This window comes from Nelumbo nucifera, chromosome 4 (assembly GCF_055504915.1).
Source record: "Nelumbo nucifera cultivar China Antique chromosome 4, China Antique-T2T, whole genome shotgun sequence".
Classification (NCBI taxonomy): domain Eukaryota; kingdom Viridiplantae; phylum Streptophyta; class Magnoliopsida; order Proteales; family Nelumbonaceae; genus Nelumbo; species Nelumbo nucifera.
Genome location: NC_142652.1, coordinates 58,803,452 through 58,825,421, shown reverse-complemented (window position 1 = coordinate 58,825,421; position 21,970 = coordinate 58,803,452). Strand labels below are relative to the sequence as shown.

The 21,970-nt window shown below is 41.5% G+C and overlaps 1 protein-coding gene across 7 annotated transcripts in view; it reads right to left on the bottom strand.

Moving 5' to 3' along the window:
- Window positions 1–598: 598 nt before the first annotated feature.
- AGD15 (ARF-GAP domain 15) overlaps window positions 599–21,970 on the bottom strand; it is a 90,100-nt gene continuing 68,728 nt past the window's right edge. For all 7 annotated transcript variants that reach the window (XR_016085195.1, XR_016085194.1, XR_016085196.1 and 4 more), the window contains 2 exons: window positions 1,246–1,297; window positions 599–896 (listed from right to left, as the gene is read on the bottom strand). Coding sequence is in view for 4 of the 7 variants with exons in the window: in XM_088902543.1 (XP_088758669.1) it covers window positions 834–896; window positions 1,246–1,297 (115 nt within the window). In the remaining 3 variants the exon portion in view is untranslated. The remainder of the gene's footprint in view (window positions 897–1,245; window positions 1,298–21,970) is intronic.

Genomic DNA, 21,970 nt, shown 5'->3' with positions numbered 1-21,970 from the left:
CGGATTTTTGAATACTGTTTACAGCCCTATTCCCAAGTAGAGGGTAGATTAAAAAAAATTAAAATGATAAAAAAAACCCCACAAGATACATTTAGATGAATAAATTAAACAAAAAAAAATATGGATAAGTACATTTACTGAAGAAAGTAGGTCCTGAAAAATGTAAGGCCTTAAGATAACTGCATAGTAACAAGATCAGCACATACCCTTGCCATACAATTTTTTCTGTATCGAATGATTCAGAGAATTAGACTTGGATTGACTTTGTATTTTATTTTTCTTTTAATTTCAAGAGTTGAGCCAGGACATCTTTAGAAAGGGTTTTACCTTTTACCCTTCAAAAGTGGCCACATGTCCCAACTCCCAGTATTTAGCATATTGGTAGGTTCAAAAACCGATACATATCGTACAATACACAAACAAAATACAAATGTTTCTAACTATTTTCTTAATCACAAGATAGAAAAACTTCGAAGACCAATGTCAACTTCCACATAAGACGAACTTCAACTTAGAATGGAAACAGCCATGCAGTTAATAGCTGTTAAAGAGGAGTAAATCTAAATAAACACATTGGCACAAAAATAGAGCCTAATTAGTTGGAATTTGGCATTTATTAATTCAGCATCATACGAATGTGGAGTTCAAAACAACCTGATCCGTCTCAATCTCAAACTAGAACCTATACTTTTTATAAATTTGATTAAAAAACTCATAACTACAGAGCCATGCTTGTACATCCTTGACAGTGGTTTTGCAGATACTCTTCAAATTAATCCATGCTTTCTGGTGAGTGCCTATTGCTCCTTCAAGGATTAGGATGTGAAGCAAAACTAGCTGGAGCTTTGCACAAGGCAGGTAGAAGTGGGCATTCTTCTCAATAGATATTTCTGATGCTGTAAGAAAAAATTCATATTAGAAAATTGCTTGGAAACAAGAGGAATACTTGCATGGGTTGCATCAACATGGATGGATATTGGGAAGTTGATATGTAAATGAAGAGAGAACCCCACTTGTTACATTAGGAATGTGGGTTCAAAGATTGCCAATTGCCCTTCCACCAAATAGAGTTGTATAGTTATGGACACCACCCAAACATGCAGAAATTTGTGCATTCTTTTCTTCTTTAGGTGGGGGTGGAATTATTTTTATTGTATTCCATCTATCTAATGATTAAGAGGCAATCTCTGTGCCTACTTTACATGCACAAGAAGAAAAACAGTCAACAAATTATATGTTCTATACCTGAGAATGGTTGATCCTATAAATAGTATTCAGTCGGACTGCTATATCTCTCCTGAAAGCAAAAATAGACCAAATGATTTCTAAATTCACCTAGTAAAACCTTATAACTAATCAAATAGGCCACATTGCTTCTATTTGTATCACACAAGGAATTCCAATAATGACATACAAAATTGCATTATTATATAAGCATCACACTTCCTCAGGGACTACTATTTGGCAGAAAACATTGTTACAAACTTGCAAATTTATTATAACATATCACTAGTGATCAAAAGAGTATCGTTTGTCAGTGCAGAGGTGATCAATTATAGCCTGACCCAGCCCAGCCCAGCCCAGAAATTTCCAGTCTTCGGCCTAGGTTTGTATAAAGGCCCATCCTGACCCACCCATATATGGTTCCAGAAAGATATGATATCAGAAGAACTTTGACCAATCAAAATCCCCCATGAATTTTATTCAATACCACCTGATTGGTTATCACTTTTATGATTCTGACATATTGGTAATATGATATAAAGCCCTTATCATAGGTAATAAGCCTGGGCTGGTCCATGAAAACCTATATTTGACAGGCATCGTCTAAGAATTCTTAAACCAGTTCTCACTCTTAGATTTACAAGGAAGCTCATCCATTTAGTTATTTTAGTTAGTTATTCTCCATGGAAAAACTTCCATTTCAAGTAAAGAAACTGGTATATAAGAGAAAATAATATGTATTCCCTCTCATGGTAGACTAAAATCTGACAATGCTTTTTCAAATCCTTCTCTTTCTAGTAAATGGAAGTACCAACATTGTTTTATCTCGTTGCATTTTATCAAGTTGCTCTCTTTATTTCTTTATGAATCAACATATTTATGTAGTAGTCAATTAAATTTATATACATAAGTGTAGAGAACACTGATGTGGGCCCCACAGTTGTGGTCCCCACTGTGTTCGTAGGACAGTATGTGTAATTATTTGTTTCAGTCATGGTAGTGTCAGTTGGTGGTTAGTTTGTTATTTCAGTTTTTTATTTGCTTTATTTGTCATGTAAGTACTAAGGGCAGATCTGTCCTTTCTCTATGTACTGAACATAACCTATAAATACTAAGAGAGTGGCGGCGGCAGATCATTCTGAATCTGTCCCTTCTTTTAACCTTTGTTTCTCCAGTTCTTCTCCTCTCTTTTCTCCCTTTCTCTTCTTTTCTTCTACTTTTCCTAATTTGAAATCTATTAGGGTTCAAGGCTGATTGTAGTCTTGATCGCCTACTTGGTATCAGAGCCTATCTATCTAGGGTTTCTCATGTGAGTCTAGTCCAACCGACCACATGAGAACCGTCTAGGGCTGGAAATTTATGAAGAAGTATACGTTGGCTGATTCTTGGAGGTTACCAGAAGAGGTTCGCAGCTGTTGAAGACTTGCCACAGCTTGCAGAGTGTTGGTAATCAGGAAGAATCAGAGAAGGCTAGGGGTCAGGCAACCTTGGAAGGTAGCGAACAACATTCTCTGGGTAAGTCTTATTTATTTTCTAGAGACTGCTATCAGTTAAGATAGGTTGGACCTATCAAGAAGGAGCGGCCGAACTGTTTTAGGGTTTTCTCTCAGTTCTAGGGTTTGATATTAACCTTAAGGCAAACCTTTCTGTTGGACCGAACTCTTGTTATCCTCTTGGAAAGTGCTTGTTTTAGGGCTTTCTCCCAGAGGTGATCAGTTTTAGGGTTTCACATTGACCCTACGACAAAACCTAACTATACGGACTGCTTGGAAAGTGCGGCTGAGCACTTATTTTAGACCTACGATTGAAACCCTAATTCTGTTCCAGCATCTCAGATTGCTCTCTAAGCTAGTTTCAGACCTGCTTTTGGTTTCAAGCTCTTTTAGGGGGTGAAAACTTGTACGAACTGCTTGGTACTGTGATTGCTGATTGGTTTCAGATCAGATTTATACTGGTTTCATGCATATACTATGGTTGCTGATTGGTTTCAGATCAGACCTGCACTAGTTTCATGCATATACCGTGATTACAGATTGGTTTCAGATCAGACCTGCATTGATTCCATACTGATTTCTGATTGTGATCGACTGTCCAAGTGCTGTTTTCTATTGTAGTGACCCTAACAGTTCGTACTTATTGGTTCTTGACCAAAGATGGAGTTTAAAAATCATGGAGAAGGTAGTCTTGGGAACAACAATTATGGTAGTATATCTGAAACTAGGTTTCAGATTACAACTGTGAGATTTGACAGGTCAAACTACTTGGAATGGGCCCAATCAGCCATGATGGCTATTGGGGGAAGGGGAAAACTGGGCTACCTCTTGAGAGATGTGAAAGAACCTTCCAAGGAGGACCCGATGTACACCAAGTGGGTTCAAGAAAACTACTTGGTTATGGCATGGCTGTGTAATTCTATGCAGCCACATATCAGCTGAAATTACTTGTGGGCCAAGACAACCAAGGAGATATGGGATGTTATGAAAGAAACCTATTCCCAACCCCTTAATGTTGCTAGAGTCTATGAACTGAAGTGTGAAGTGAATAGTCTTAAACAAGGAGAGAAACCAGTTTCTGTCTACTTCTCTACCTTGAAATCCCTGTGGCATGAGATTGATCACCTAGAGACCCTTGAGTCGGAGAGTCCCAGAGATGCACAGACTCACAGAAAGCAAGTCGAGACAAATAGGGTGTTTGAATTTCTGGCTGGCCTGAATTCAGAATATGACATTGTGCGGCAACAGATACTGATCAGAGATAGTGTGACCCTCTCTCAAGCATACTCCCTGGTGCATAGTGAAGAGACCAGGCGGAAAGTCATGATGTAACCTCAGCCTCTTTCCCCAGCCCTGACAGCTGTTAGTAAACTCTAGCAGATTCTAGGTTGAAGTAGAGAAGAAGAAAGAAAAGAAAAAGAAGAAGAAGAAGAAGAAGAAAGAAAGATTCGGCCAGACTAGAAGAGTGTCAAAATCCCTCTCCCCTAGCTGACCCACTTGTATTTATTCAAAAACATAGAGTTACAGGAAAGACCATTTTGTCCCTCATGGAAGATGGGACACATAACTTAAACTCAGATACAATAGACCTTTCACTCTCAAGCAGATAATCCAGAATGACCAAAATACCCCTGACTCGAGCATTCTAACACTCCCCCTCAAGCTGGAGAGTATATATCATATAGTCCCAGCTTGTTACAAATGTAATGTATTCTTCCCCGAGACAATCCCTTTGTGAGGAGATCTGCCCATTGATTTCCTAAGCTCACATGAGATGTGGTTATCACCCCACTTATTACTTTATCTCTTACAAAGTGACAATCAACCTCGATATGCTTAGTTCTCTCATGAAAGACGGGATTGGAAGAGATGTGAACAACAGCTTGGTTATCACAGTATAATTTCACGGGTTTGTCAATTGAGAATCCCATCTCTTGAAGCAAGTTCTTCAGCCATACTAGCTCACATGTGGTATGAGCCATAGCCCTGTACTCTGCTTCTGCACTATTTCTTGTCACCACTGTTTGTTTCTTGCTCTTCCAAGTTACAAGATTGCCACCAAGGAAGGTACAATACCCTATAGTTGATCTCCTGTCTGATATAGAACCAGCCCAGTCAGCATCTGTGTACCTTACTATCTCAAGAGTTCCTCCACTTTGGTATAACAAACCACGACCTGGAGCACCTTTTAGGTACCTAAGATAAATCCATGTCATCCTTGAAAAGTCATCAACAGAGATTACAAAATACTTATACCCATTGTATGACACCACTTTAATTGGACCCCATACATCGGAATGAACTAAAGAGAAAGGACTTGAGACACGACTATCAACTCTTGGACTAAATGAGACTCTATGATGTTTACCCAATTGACATGACTCACAATATAATGATGAAAGATGACTCAAGGAAGGAACCAGTAACTTCAAGGCCTTGAGAGAAGGATGACCAAGTCTGAAGTGCCATTGAAGAGGAGTAAGAGATGACTGAAAAGCTACTGGAGGATCACCACCATCAAGGTAATATAATCCACCTGCTTCATGCCCTCCACCAATCTTCCTCCCCGTCTTGAGATCCTGAAACATACAAGAAGAAGGGTAGAAGGTTACAGAACAATTAAGAGACTTTGTTAATCTGCTGACAGACATAAGGTTAAAAGGAAACTTAGGAACATATAAAACAGATGATAAAGGCAAGGAGGAGAGATTAACATCACCAACACCACAGATAGGAGATGTAGAACCATTAGCAAGTGTAACTGTTTGAGGTGTGGAGGAGTGGGAAAGGGAAGAAAATACATCATGAGTCCCAGACATATGGTCCGAGGCCCCGGAGTCAATGATCCAGTGTGAGTCTTTAGAAGCTAAGCAAGCCATACCTGAATGGGCAAGTGTAGCGGTGTTCTGCTGAGATGTTTGAATGAACTGCTCATATACTGCACGTGGTACACTCACCATTTCCTTCTCAGAAGCACAAGTAGATGTGGAGGGGATTGGGACAGTTTGCTTTCTTTCAGTAATTGTGTCACTACCCTTAGTCATAGCATGGTTAGCCCAAGTGTTGGGTGTACCACGCAAATCATAGCAGAAATTAACTGTGTGCCCCTCTAAACCACAATGTGTACACTTTCTCTGAGTATAACTCCTTCCTCTTCCCCGACCTCCCCCTGAGTCTCGACCTCCAGTCCGACCACTAGCCCTGCTAAACATGTGACCACTACGGTTGCTTGGGAGTCCACTCCTGACACCACCACTTCTATTTCCACGACCACCCCCTTTAGTCAATACCAAACCAGATCTGTCAGAGAGAGAAGAATGTTCTACTGACTCAATGGATGTCCTCTTAAGACGAGCAAAAACTTCTTCAAGTGAGGGAAGAGCAGATCCTCCCAATATTTGTGCTCTGACATGCTCATACTCAGCCTTCAACCCCACAAGAAACCTTGTCACATCAAGCTGCTCACGTTGCTGTTGGATCTGAACATCTGATGTTAGAGGATGATACACATTAAGCTCATTACGAATGTTCCTCAAACTTGCATAATACCCTTCTAAGCTTTGACTCCCTTGCTTCAAATTGAAATACTCTTGGTACAACTGATACACCCTAGTTGTATTGTCTTGTCCAGAGTACAATTTCTTAGCATGATCCCAGATTTCCTTAGCTGTATCTAGGAACATGAAGTTCACACTAATCTTTGGTTCCATGCTGTTCCAGAGCTATGTCATTATCTGTGCATCTACTTGTTCCCAGTCACTGAACCCAGGGGAATCAGAGGGAGGTTTCTCCTCTCTTATATGTTATACCTTTCTCTTGGCCTTCAAGAACACCTCCACAGATTTTGCCCATGGTACATAATTCTCACCATTCAACTTGATGGATGTCATTTGAACACTTAGATAGTCTGGGGAAAGCATGACACCTGTTTTGTTATTATTCCCATTTTCAAATGAAGCCATCTTAATTATTTTACCTTCAAATATACAACACAACCTCACACTCTTTCACAAGACTTATCTCACTTATAACACCACCAATTCCAGCTTTTTAAATACACATTGCACACCACACACTAAGGCTGAAATCACTCAGTCTTCACATCAAACACCTGAGCTGCACACTGCAAAACCATTCACCATCAACACACTAAGACTGAAATCACTCAGTCTTCACATCAAACACCTGGGCTGCACACTGCAGAACCATTCACCATCAACACACTAAGACTGAAATCACTCAGTCCTCTCATCAAACACTTGGGCTGCACACTGCAGAACTGATTACACACAAGGTATATGAGATCACTTTTAAATATTTTGAAACATAGATACACCAATCACCACGACACAACCACCACCAATCTACTGCTGTTGTTAACTTCAACAGTCGACAACTCTTCTTTCAACATACATACGAAGAGAAATGCAGAGGAACACGACTGAGATGCATATCAGTCACACTGAGCACCACCACCACAACCAACTTTTGAAACAAAAAAGAAACATTCACAGTCCCTTGGACAAACAACAGTAGTGTTCATACTTGTCTACATTCAGCCCTCTTCGATACTGAATAGAGGGTTTAGTATACCACTCCAACGACCACCACAGCAACGACCGGAGGCATCCTCACCTCCAGGCCCACAAAACGACAACTCCTTTTCAGCCCCTTATCGAATCTCCACTCAGGTTAGTCGAAAAGGAAGAAGATGACTGTGAAAGTTGGCGGTGAACCCAAAAAGAGAATAGCAGCAAGAAAGAAATGAGGATACGACCTTACAGCTTTGATACCATGTTAGTAAACTCTAACAGATTCTAGGTTGAAGTAGAGAAGAAGAAAGAAAAGAGAAAGAAGAAGAAGAAGAAGAAGAAAGAAAGGTTCGGCCAGACTAGAAGAGTGTCAAAATCCCTCTCCCCTAGCTGACCCACTTGTATTTATTCAAAAACATAGAGTTACAGGAAAGACCATTTTGTCCCTCATGGAAGATGAGACACATAACTTTAAACTCAGATACAATAGACCTTTCACTCTCAAGCAGATAATCCAGAATGACCAAAATACCCTTGACTCGAGCATTCAAACAACAACTATTAAACCTAAGTCAATGGGTGATCCAGAAAGGGACAGGAAGAAGGAAGATAAACGGGACCTGGTATGTGAACATTGCAAGAAACCCAAGCACACAAAAGATACTTGTTGGAAGCTGCACCCTCATTTGGTCCCAGCGAAACTGAGAAATAAAAAGGGTAATGCTCATGTGGCTGTGAATATTGATTCAACATCCTCGTCAAGCACAAAAGGCACACCCCTAGAGACCTTAGCTGCAGTTCGGGCTGCCCTACAGTTGGAAAAGGAAGTTGGACATTTAGCTCAGCCATCTCAGTCACCAACGGCCCATGCCACATCTGCCTTTGCACATTCAGGTACTCGAGCCTCAGCTTTCATGCTTCAGCTCCAGGTAATACTGAACACTGTTGGGTAATAGATTCAGGTGCATCCGACCTTATGACTACCTTGCCACCATTGTTTACTACTTATCACTTGTCCTCCGGTAGAGATAGAGTATCCATTGCTGATGGCTTTCTTGTTCCCATTTCTGGCAAGGGTGACATCAAGTTATCGGGTACTATCTCTTTATCTTCGGTCTTGCATGTTCCTAAGCTTGATACTAACCTGCTTTCAGTCAGTAGTATTACCAAACATATGAACTATTCAGTAACCTTTTTCCCTGACCGATGTGTTTTTCAGGACTTGGAGACAAGGAAGGTGATTGGGACTGGCCGTGAGACGAATGGGATCTATTTGCTTGGAGAGAGTTCTCGTTGGGAAGAGCCAGTGGATAAGAAGTCCTTTGTTTCTCAGTTTGTGAGTCCAGTTATGCTTTGGCATAACCGATTAGGTCATTTATCTTTCCGGTCCTTGAAGAGTCTGTTTCCTGCTTTATTTGAGTTTGTTGAGTTGTCCAAGTTGAGATGTGAGAGTTGTGAGATTGCCAAACATTGTAGAAAGTGGAAGTTCAGGACTATTATCAGTCTTGAACCCTAATGGATTTCAGGTTCGAAAATAAGAAGGTAAAGAGAAAAGAGGAGGAAGAGGGAGGAGAAGTAGTAGAACACAAGAGTTGAAAAGGAGGAGCAGAAGCTTCATGTTCTACCGCCGCCACTTTAATTAATATTTATAGGTTATGCTCATTACATGGAAAAGACAGATCTGCCCTTAGTCTTTACATAACAAATAGAGTAAAATAAGACTGAAATAAATAACAACTGAAACAACTAAATGACCAATAGCTAACCCTAGGAAGACTAGAACACCTTCTACCCTACAGACACAGTTGAACCGTAGCTGTGGGACCCACATCAGTGTTCTCTACACTCCCCTCTCAAGTTGGGAATAAATGTTTATCATTCCCAACTTGGATAGATCCACCTCTAGTTTCTTTCGTGGTACAACTTTGGTGAGGATATCTGCCAGCTGCATGTTGGAGGTGATGTATGGGAGACACACTTCTTGTGATGAGACCCTCTCTCACACAAAGTGTCGATCAACTTCAATATGTTTAGTTCTGTCATGTTGCACCGGGTTGTGTGCTATATTAATAGCCGCTTGATTATCACAATACAACATCAGGGGCTTCTCATACTCAATACCCAACTCCTCAAGTAGTGATCTCAGCCAAAGAATTTCAACCACTCCGTTAGCCATTGACCTGTACTCAGCTTCAGCACTAGATCGGGAGACAACACTCTGTTTCTTACTCCTCCAAGAGACCAGGTTACCTCCCACAAGAGCACAATATCCAGAGGTAGACCTTTTGTCATCAACACTCCCAGCCCAATCGGCATCCGTGTAGACTTCCACCTTCATGTGGTCATTGTTCTTGAACAGTATACCTCTACCCGGGCATCTCTCAATGGAACCATCCGCATTGTGCTTCACAGTAAATACCCATCTGCATCAAACTAGTTCTTTCCTTTGTGCAAGTCAACTAACTCCCAGGTATTATTTTTCAACAGGGCATCCATTTCAACTTGCATTGCACCTCTCCACTCCGAGACTGATAGGGCTTCTTGCACTATTCTTGGAATAGGGACATTAGCAATGAAAGTGAGAAAGGACCTGTAGGAGGGAGATAGGCGATCATAGGACAAAAACTGGGAGATGCAGTGGACTGTAGATGTGGTGCAATGCCGTTTTCCTTTACAGATGGCAATGAGAAGGTCAAGGTCATCTGTAGGGGGTGAGGTAGCAACAATGGAAGAAGTCTCTGTGGGCCCTAGGACTGTAATATCTGGATTTGGAGCCGTAGAAGAGGTTGGAGCTGACCGGGATGGCTAATGACCGGGATCAACCTGCCTGCATCGCCTGTGATAGACTCTCAACTCCCGATCCCCCTGACCACCCTCGCTACTGCAGCCCTCATCACCCACTGGAATAGTTAAGGGTACAACCCCAAAAGTATCAACCCTGCCCTCACTGCACTCCCCCTGAAGAAAAGGACCCAAATATCCATGCTCACTACTCTCCCCCTGAGGAGAGACCCGAGAATAGTAGTGTGTCTCCTCAAAGAAAATGACATCCATGGATACAAACTTCTTCCCTGAAACAGGATCATAGCAGCAATAACCCTTTTGAGTTTGTGCATAACCAAGAAAGATGCATTTGAAGGCCTTGGGTTCGAACTTGGAGTGATGAGGACCGAGAAGCTGAACAAAACAGGTACAACCAAATGTTTTGAGGGGAATAGTAAACAACTCCTCATTGGGGTATAGAAGGGAAAAAGAAAGTTTCATATCAAGAACCCGGGAAGGAACCCAATTAATAAGATATACCGCCGTAAGGATAGCATCATCCTAGAAGCGAATAAGGACATTGGAAGTAAACATAATACTTCTAGCCACCTCCAAGATGTGCCTATTCTTCCTTTCTACAACCCCATTCTGCTGAGGTGTATGAGGGCAAGTGCTCTGGTGGATAACCCCATGATTAAGGAGGTACGATGCCAATGGCTTAACAAAGTATTCCTTTGCATTATCAGATCTAAGAATTTTGATCTTGGCATCAAACTGGGTTAGGATCATTTGGTCGAAGTTTTGGGTCAGGGCAGACACCTCATCTCATGAACGCATAAGATAAACCCAAGAAAACCGGGTGTGGTCATCAACAAATAACAAAAAATATCTGTACCCACCCATAGAAGGAATGTGATATGGCCCCCAAACATCAATATGCACAATATCAAAAGAACTATTACTCCTTTTATTACTCAATGAATAAGAGTTTCTACAATGTTTAGCAAACTCACAACTTTCACATTTCAACTGAGATGACTCAACAGACTCAAACAAAGTAGGAAACAGACTCTTTAAGGACCGAAAAGACAAATGACCCAATCGGTTATGCCAAAGCATAACCGGACTCACAACCTGAGAAACAAGTAACTTCTTATCCACTGACTCTTCCCGACGAGAACTCTCCCCGAGCGAGTAGATCCCATTCGTCTCACAGCCAGTCCCAATCACCTTCTTTGTCTCCAGGTCCTGAAAAACACATTGGTCAGGGAAGAAAGTTACTGAGCAGTTCATATGTTTGGTAATACTACTAACGGAATTGAGGTTAGTATCAAGTTTAGGAACATGCAAGACAGAAGACAAGGAGATAGTATCCGGTAGTTTGATGTCACCCTTGCCAGAAATAGGGACAAGAGAGCCATCAGCTATAGATATTTTATCCCTACCAGAAGATAAGTGATAAATAGTAAACAAAGAGGGCAAGCTAGTCATATGGTCGGATGCACCTGAATCTATTGAAAGCTAAATTACTGTAGCCAAAGTAGCAGAAAAGAGAAGAAGAAGAAGAAGAGATGCTGGAATGTCTAACTGCTTTGCTCAGTCGACTGTACTATTATTTATATTATGATGTAGTACAATGATATAGAAAGTTACTAGAATGCCCCTGATTAGTGATGGGACACCCAGACAACTTAAAACATTAAACAGGATTAGGCCCATTAACAAAGGCCCAGTACAGGACAACTTAAACTTAAGTATAGGCTAATAAGAACTCTTATCAGCCGAATCTCATACATACAAAGACTTCAATCCAACATCTATTACCCAACAGGGTTCAGTAGTACCTGGAGCGGAGGCATGGTAGGCTGAGGCTCGAGTACCTGAGTGTGCAAAGGCCGATGTGGCAGGGGCTGATGATGACTGCGGTGATTGAGCCAAACTGCCAACTTCCTTTTCCAACTGTATTAAAGCAACCCGAACTGCAGCTAAGGTCTTTAATGGTGTGCCTCTTGTGCCAGATGAGGATGCTGAATCAGTAGTCATAGCCACATGAGCATTACCCTTTTATTTCTCAATTTTGCTGGGACCAAATGTGGATGCAGCTTCCAACATGTTTCTTTTGTGTGTTTAGGTTTCTCGCAATGCTCACACACCACATCCCTTTTATCTTTCTTCTTTCTGTCCCTCTCTGAATCACCCCCTGTTTTGGGTTTGACAGCTACCAAGGCAGGTGTAAAAGGCTGAGGTTGCATCATGACTTTCCTCCTGGTCTCTTCACTGTGCACTAAGGAGTATGCCTGAGAGAGGGTCACACTATCTCTGGTCAAAATCTGCTGCCTCACAATATCATATTCTGAATTCAATCCTGCCAGAAACTCAAACACTTTGTTTGTCTCGATGTGCTTTCTATGGGTCTGAGTAATCCAGTTGATTCTTGCGAAGGGTCAAGTTCTTTTGGAAAAACATTGCTGATTCTGCTCCATCCTACACTACGCCATCTTCAGTGGGAGCAGATTTTGGATCCTTCCTTGGGCGTGAACACCTCCATTGGGAGATATTGTTTCTCCGTATCAGGTACATCCTCCCTCCTCCTCCTTTTGGTTCAGATTTGGTTTGATTCATGATTCAAGATTGATCCTTGAAAAACATGTTTTTCTATAAATAGGGAATTCGATTCCCTGCAAAGATGGGAGAAATTTTTGAAATTCGCTCAGTCCATTCCGCAATACTTGGGCGTCCATGTGATGGATATCCCATCCCTTCAGGCGGAAACTGGAAAGTTAGGTTTTAAGCCTACTGATACACCCATTGAACAGAATCACAAGATTAGTGCAGAGGGCGGGGAGCCTCTTGAAGACAAAGTTATGTTCCAACGGTTGGTTGGAATGCTCCTATATCTCTGCCTCACTCAACCAGATATCAGTTATGCAGTTAGTGTTGTCAGACAATACATGCATTCCCCTAGAACTATTCATCTTCTTGCGGCAGAGAGAATATTAACATACTTGAAGAGATGCCCGGGTAGAGGTATACTATTCAAAAACAATAATCACATGAAGGTGGAGGTCTATACAGACGCCGGTTGGGCTGGGAGTGCTGATGACAGGAGGTCTACCTCTAGATATTGTGACCTTGTGGGAGGTAACCTTGTCTCTTGGAGGAGTAAGAAGCAGAGTGTTGTTTCCCGCTCCAGTGCTGAAGCTGAGTACAAGTCAATGGCTAACGGAGTGGCTGAGATCACTACTTGAAGAGTTGGGTGTTGATTATTAGAAGCCCTTGATGTTGTATTGTGATAATCAAGCGGCTATTAATATAGCCCACAATCCGGTGCTGCATGACAGAACTAAACACATTGAAGTTGATCGACATTTTATGCGAGAGAGGGTCTCATCACAAGAAGTGTGTCTCCCGTATACCACATCCAACATGCAACTCGCAGATATCCTCACCAAGGCAGTACCAGGGAAGAAATTAGAGGCAGACCTATCCAAGTTGAGAATGATAAATATCTATTCCCAACTTGAGGGGGAGTGTAGAGAACACTGATGTGGGCCCCACAGCTGTGGTTCCCACTGTGTTCGTAGGATAGTATGTGTAATTATTTATTTCAGTCATGGTAGTGTCAATTGGTGGTCAGTTTTTTATGTCAATTGTTATTTATTTCAGTTTTTTATTTGCTTTATTTGTCATGTAAGTACTAAGGGCAGATTTGTCCTTTCCCTATGTACTGAACATAACCTAAAAATACTAAGAGAGTGGCGGCGGCAGATCATTCTGAATCTGTCCCTTCTTTCAACCTTTGTTTCTCCAGTTCTTCTCCTCTCTTTTCTCCCTTTCTCTTCTTTTCTTCTACTTTTTCTAATGTGAAATCTATTAGGGTTCAAGGCTGATTGTAGTCTTGATCGCCTAGTATAAGAAATTCAGGGAAAAAGACTCAACACTTTTTTGGTTATTAAGCCCTCTGCTTATAGCACTTAAATTAAGAAAAAAAGAAGCAAACAGAACTTTGTTAATTATATATAATGACTCAAGATAATGTTAGAACAAGTGACCAAATTTAGTAGCTGTTTTTGAAAGAGTTACAATCCAGGGTTACAAACATTTATAATTAGGAAATAATTGCATAACACCAAGGGGTAAATAATAGCAAGAGGACCTCTGTGAAAAGCCCTCATATCTAGGCACCAGCTCTAGGTGGGATAGGCTTGCACCATACTCCTTAGTAGGAAAGGGAGGTAGAGAGCTATAAGATGGTTGAGACAGGGCTTGGAAAAAGTACAAGAAAAGGAGCCAGAAGGAGTACAAGTCTAAATTCGCTTATCATCCTTGGAAGGGTCAAAAAGACTTCTTCCAAAAGATCAAGTAGGGCTAGCAAATTCGGAAATTCAGTCTCTTATGCCCTTTCGAAATCCCAAATCCCAATTAAAGCCATTGCTCAAAGTTGAAGGAACCAAGAATTTGAAAATAGGTTCATTTTTAAAGCAAGTGAGTGCAAAAAGTTAGGGGAATTGTTACTTCAAGGGGGATGACCGAAACCATACATGTTCCCAAAATTTGATACGATTACCAATACAATGACTGTACTTGATAAAAGGCAATAACACAGGTAATAATACCTCATTGATGGCCTTCCAAGGAGAAGCTTGGGTTGCCCTTGCCAATGCTCCAGCATCCTAGCTGTTAGTGAAGAGCCCATGAATGCTCATTACCACCTTTGCCCATCACTTGTCCCGGTCTTGCAGCATTCTCCATAGCCATTTCCCCAAGAGAGCAAAGTTTCTTCTTTGTATATTACCTAATCCCAACCCCAACCCCCTTACATTCTTACCTCTACTAACCACTTACCAACTGATCCTAGGATCCCTCTTCCCTTCCCCTAGTTCCCAAAGAAAATCTCTCATCATCTTCTCTGTAACAACTACCTCACAAGCCTCTGAGGTACTCCCCTACTAGCTAATTACTCCCCATTTGTGGTAGATAACTTATGATTTGCATCAACAGGTGTGGGAGCAAGTTTGGCACCAAGTTTACCTATCTCAGTTAATAAATCCAGCATATATTTTCTTTATGAAAGAAGGATCTCATCTTTTGACCTTGCCACTTCAATACCCAAGAAAAAGCACAGTGAACCAAGGTCTTTAATTTCAAATTCGGTATTGAGAAAATGTTTAACTTTCCTAATCTCATCCACATCATCCCCAGTAACAACAATATCATCAACATAAACAATGAGGACTGTAACTAAAGCATCTCTCTTCACAAATAGAGTGTGATCAAATTGGGTCTGAACATAGCCAACTCTACTAAAAGTAATACGAAACCTCTTAAACCAAGCTCGTGGAGATTGTTTGAGCCCATAGAGAGATTTCTTCCATTGACAAACATTTCCTGCTAAGTCCTTACAATACTAGGAGGGAGAGACATATACACTTCTTCATGAACTCACCATTTAGAAACACATTTTTCACATCAAACTAATATAAAAGACAAGGCAAAGAAGCTACCAAGGATAAGAAAACTTGAATAGAATTCATTTTGGCAACGGGAGCAAAAATTTCCAAGTAATCCCATACTCTTAAGTATATCCCTTAGATGTTTAGGGAGTTGATAGGAACAAAAAAGATAAGGTATACTAGTCATGTGATTAGATGCACCGGAATCAATAATCCAAGGGATACAATGGATGCATGATCTAGTAGTGGCATGAGTACCTAAGTGGGCAAAGGCTGTAGATGCTGAATTGCCTGTAGAAGTGGAGTTAACTTCCATTTCCAAGTGGTTCAGAAGTTCTCCATACTTTTCAAATTCAGCCTTCACAATTGCTAATTGCTCCATAATGGAGTTCTTCTCACTAAGCCTCTTCTCACTATTTGGTATAATAGCTGCATTAGCAGTTCCACCCTTGTTGTTTTTGAACCTCTGCAACATCAAATGAGGTTGTAGTTTCTAGTAGCTATCTCTAATATGCTTAGACTTCTTGCAGTAATCGCATGTGACTGCCTTCTTCTTATTCTCACTGTAGAGAACACTGATGTGGGCCCCACAGCTGTGGTCCCATTCTGTCCGTAGGGCAGAATGTTCCTACTCATCCTAGGGTTAGCTTCTGTTAGTCTAGTTGTTATTTATTTTTCAGTTTTATATTATTATGTGTTATGTAAATACCAAGGGCAGATGTGTCCTTTCATGTAACTAGCATAACCTATAAATATTACATAGAAGTGGCAGTGGCAGAATAATTCAGATTCTATCCTTTCTTTCAAAGTTTGTGTTCTACTGCTCTCTCTCTACTCTTTCTCCTCTTTCCTCTACACTTTCTCTTCTTTTCGAACCTGAAATTTCTTAGTGTTCAAGACTGATAGCAGTCTTGAACAACTACATGGTATCAGAGCCAAGTTAGGGTTTCTCATGTGAGTCTAATACCAGCCGACCACATGAGAATCTCCTAGGACTGGAAGCTGAAAAGGTGGAGTTCGCAGACTGATTCTTGGAGACCGCCAGAAGTGCTAGCAGCTGTTAGAAGCTTGTTATGGTTGCAGAGTGTTGGTGGTCAGGAAGGATCAGAGAAGACTAGGGTTCGAATAACCTTAGAAGGTAGCGAACAATTTTTCCTTGTAAGTTATTTATTTTCTAAGAGAAGTTCTATCAGAGAAGATAGGTTGGACCTATCTGGAGAGGGAGGCCGAAGCATTCTAGAGTTTTCTCCCTTCGATCCTCTAGGGTTTTACAGCAAACCCTACTGTTGGGCCGAACTGTCTTAGCTTTGTTTCTCTCTGCTCTAGGGTTTGAAAGTGATCTTGCGGCAAGCCCTAGTGTTAGACTGAACCTTGCGATCTACCTAGAGCTGTCCTCAAGTTTATTGTTAGCATTGATCAGATTCTAGGGTTTCATATTAACTCTACTGCAAGTCTATCTATACAGTACTGATTGGATTGTGCAACTGAACTGTTCACTTTAAGGACTGATTAAAACCCTAATTCTGCCAAGCATATCAGACTTACTTCTAAGCTGTTTTCAGAATCTTTTGGGGTTTTCGAACTCTCTTAAGGGGTGAGAACCCTACAGATAGCTACTGTTGTGTTTGCTAGTTGGTTTCAGATCAGAGTTATCTCAGTTCTGTGCACATACACTATGAATACAGATCGGTTCTACACTGTTGTTGATTGTGATTGGTAGTCCAAGTGATGTTTTGAGACTTGACCGAGATGGAGTTTAAAAATCAGGCAGAAGGTAGCTTTGGGAACATCAGTTATGGTGGTGTTTCTGAGACGGGTGGTCAGATTACTACCGCAAAGTTTGATGGATCAAACTATTTGGAATGGGCCCAATCAGCCATGATGGCTATTGGGGGAAGAGGTAAATTAGGGTACCTCTTGGGAGATGTGATAGAACCCCCCAAGGGAGACCCTACGTATACCAAGTGGATCCAAGAAAACTACTTGGTTATGACATGGCTGTGTAATTCTATGTAGCCTCATATTAGCCGCAACTACTTGTGGGCGAAGACAGGTAAGGAGATATGGGATGTGATGAAAGAAGCTTATTCCCAACCCCTTAATGTTGCCAGAGCATATGAATTGAAATGTGAAGTGAAAAATCTTAAACAAGGAGAGAAACCAGTTTCAGTATATTTCTCTAACTTGCAGTCCCTATGGCGTGAAATTGATCACTTAGAGACTCTTGAGTGGGAGAGTCCCAAAGATGCACAGATATATAGAAAGCAGGTCGAGACAAACCGGGTGTTTGAGTTTCTGGCGGGCCTAAATTCAGAGTATGATATTGTGCGGCAACCAATTTTGACTAGAGACAGTGTGACTCTCTCTCAGGCATACTCATTCGTACACAGTGAAGAGACCAGAAGGAAAGTTATGATGCAGCCTCAGCCCCTCACACCAGCCTTTGTAGCGGTCACACCCAAATCAGGAGGTGATTCAGAGAAGGACAGGAGGAAGGAAGACAAGAAGGATGTGGTATGTGAACATTGTAAGAAACCCAAACATACAAAAGAAACATATTGGAAACTATCCTCACGGGGTTATCCACCAGAGCTCTTGCCCTCATACACCTCAGCAGAATGGAGTTGCAGAAAGGAAGAATAGGCACATTTTGGAAGTGGCTAAAAGTCTCATGTTTACTTCCAATGTTCCTATTCGCTTCTAGGGTGATGCTATCCTCACGGCAGTATATCTTATTAATTGGGTCCCTTCCCGGGTCCTTGATATGAGATCTCCTTTTTCCCTTCTATACCCAAGTGAGGAGTTGTTTTCTATTCCCCTTAAAATATTCAGTTGTACCTGCTTTGTTCTTCTTCTCGGACCCCATCACTCCAAGTTCGAACCCAAGGCCTCCAAATGCATTTTCCTTGGTTATGCACAAACTCAAAAGGGTTATTGCTGCTATGATCCTGTCTCAGGGGGAGAGCAGTGGGAGTGGGGGTTTGAGTCTTTGTCTTCAGGGGGAGAGGAGTGAGAGTGGGGCAATTCCTTTACCTATTCCATTGGGTGATGAGAGCTGCAATGGTGAGGGCAGTCAGAGGAATCAGGAGTTGAGGGAGAGCTGCAATGGTGAGGGTGGTCAGAGGGATCAGGAGTTGAGGGTCTATCACAGGCGGTGCAGGCAGGTTGATCCCGATCATCAGCAGTCCAGGCCAGCTCCAATCTCATCTACAACTCCAAGTCCAGGTATTACAGTCCTAGGGCCCACAGAGACTTTCTCTATTGTTACCATTTCACCTCCTACGACCTTGACCTTTCGATTGCCGTTCGTAAAGGGAAACGACATTGTACCACATCTACAACCCACTGTATTTCCCAGTTCTTATCCTATGATCGCCTATCTCCTACCTACAGGTCCTACCTTAGTTCTATTTCCAATGTCCCTACTCCAAGAATAGTGCAAGAAGCCCTATCCGTCCCAGAATGGAAAGATGCAATGCAGGTTGAGATGGATGCCCTGTTGAAAAATAACACCTAGGAGGTAGTTGATCTGCCCAAAGGAAAGAAACTAGTTGGATGTAGATGGGTATTTACGGTGAAGCATAATGCAGATGGCTCCATTGAGAGGTATAAGGCTCGGTTAGTTGCAAAAGGGTTCACACAGACTTATGGCATAGATTACTTGGAGACCTTTGCCCCGGTAGCCAAGATGACTACCATTCGGGTCCTATTATTCCTTGCAGCGAGTCACATTTGGCCTTTATACCAAATGAACGTGAAAAATGCTTTTCTGAATGGAGACCTGTAGGAAGAGGTATACATGCGTTTGCCTCCTGGATTCTATGATGCAGAAACAGGTAAGAAGGTCTGCCGGCTCAACAAGGCTTTGTATGGTTTGAAGTAGTCACCTAGGGCTTGGTTCGATAGATTCAGACTAGCCCTTGTAAAGTTTGGTTACGTACAAGCTCAGTCAGATCACACTCTATTCATTAAGAGGGTAGAGTCCTCCTTGACACTACTGGCAGTATATGTTGATGATATTGTGGTGACAGGGAATAATAGCCATGAGATTGAGTCCCTTAAACAGCTCCATCAAGAATTTGAGGTGAAAAACCTTGGTGTACTTCGGTATTTTTTGGGTATTGAGGTTGCTAGATCAAAACAGGGGATCTTTATCTCTCAGAGGAAATATGTCCTAGACCTGTTGGCAGAAACTGGAAAGTTGGGTGTCAAGCCTACAGATACACCCATTGAACAGAACCACAGGATTAGTGCAGAGAGTGGGGAGCTTCTTGAAGACAAGGTTATGTTCCAGCGATTGGTAGGAAAGCTCCTATATCTCTGCCTCACTCGGCCAGATATTACTTATGCTGTTAGTGTTGTCAGCCAGTACATGCATTCTCCTAGAACCACACATCTTCTTGCGGCAGAAAGAATTTTAGCCTACTTGAAGAGATGCCCGGGTAGGGGTATACTGTTCAAGAACAATAATCACATGAAGGTGGAGGTCTATACGGATGCTGATTGGGCTGGGAGTGTTGATGACAGAAGGTCTACCTCAGGATATTGTGCCCTTGTAGGAGGTAACCTTGTCTCATGGAGAAGTAAGAAATAAAGTGTTGTCTCCCGGTCTAGTGCTGAAGCAGAATACAGGTCCATGGCTAACAGAGTGGCTGAAATCCTATGGCTAAGATCTCTACTTGAGGAGTTGAGTATTGAGTATGAGAAGCCCCTGATGTTGTATTGTGATAATCAAGCAGCTATTAACATAGCACATAATCCCGTGCAGCATGACAGAACCAAACACATTGAAGTTGACCGACATTTTGTACGAGAGAGGGTCTCATCTCAAGAAGTATGCCTCCCTTAGATCACATCCAGTATGCAACTAGCAAATATCCTCACTAAAGTTGTGTCAAGAAAGAAGTTAGAGGCGGATCTATCCAAGTTGGGAATGATAAACATTTACTCCCAACTTGAGGGGGAGTGTAGAGAACACTGATGTGGGCTCCACAACTGTGGTCCCACTCTGTCCGTAGGGCAGAATGTTCCTAGTCATCCTAGGGTTAGCTGCTGTGGATACTAGCTATTGTATCCATCCTAGCTATGGGGCCCACATCAGTGTTCTCTACGCTCACTACCCTTTGGCTTCACACCAACATTAGCAAAATGATTTATAGTAGAATTTTGAAGATGCACCTGTCTTCTACTCTCCTCACTACTCACCAAAGGATATGCCTCAGACAATGTAACATCATCCATTCATCCTTGGAGGATATATTTGGTCTTGTAATATCATACTCTGGGTTAAGTCCAATAAGGAGCTCAAACACCCTATTTCCCTCCACCAACTTTCTGTATGTCTCTTGCCATAAAGACTTCAACAAAGTGAAGTATATTGCTAGAGGCTTCTCCCCCTGCCTTAAATTGTTGACTTCATTTTCTAGCTTGTATGCCCTTGCAACATTCATCTTTTGAGAATGCATTTCAGCCACACTATCTCATACTTCCTTGGTTGTATCCATCCATAGGTATTCCTCACTAATATGTAGTTGCATAGAATTCACAAGCCACCCAATAATAGTATAAACCTCTTGTGATCATTTATTAAGATTAGGGTCTCCATCTTTAAGTTTCTTTTTACTGCCTAACAAGTACCCCCTACTTGCCCCTACTGCTGGTGTGAAGCTAAATAGTTGGTGCCATCTAGCTTCTTTGTAGTCACAACACCTAGTAGGGATTCTACAGACCCTTTCGAACCACTTTTGAGTTCACCATTCTGCCTTATTTCAACTCCAGATGTCTCCATTGATCAAATGAAATAAATAAAAAATAATTTAGGCTCCAACTAAGATCTCCCAACACTTGAGAAGAGAAAAAACAAAGAAAAATAGAATTTCACACACCTTGCAATCTGGGAGAAATTGAGAAAACTTAATCACTCCTACCAGTGATGATAGAAAACTCTCCAACCTAGATTGATCTCACTAAGGGCCTCTAATAAGTCCTTCACACTCAAAGTGCGACTTTGGAAGGATCCCTTGACCCTCAACTCCAATTCTTCTTTAGTTGGCTAGGGTTTTAAGCCAGCTCTCCAAGAAATTTTGGGTATCAAAACTGATCTAAAAATCTCCAAAAACCTTCTACCAACTAGGCTGAACGAATCATTAATCAACTAACACCTTAGTTCTACATACACACTATATATGGGATTAAAGTGTAGAAACCACTAATGTGGTCCCCACCTCTTTCTATTGTACTCGTATACAACTATTAGTTATTTAATTCAGTCCACAATTAGTTATTAGTCTTTTATTAGGATTTTATTTTTGCCATGTAAGCAGTCTTATCCTTACTCCAGAATTAATATAAATAGAAAGAGGGGGGCAGCAGATTAAGCATCTTTTTCTTTTCTAAAACCCTTCCTTCGGATTCTTCTTCTCTTCTTCTCTCTTTCTCCTCTTATCTTCTTAATTTCCTATTGATTATACACCACAACTTGGGTTGTTAGTAGTCTCATACGACT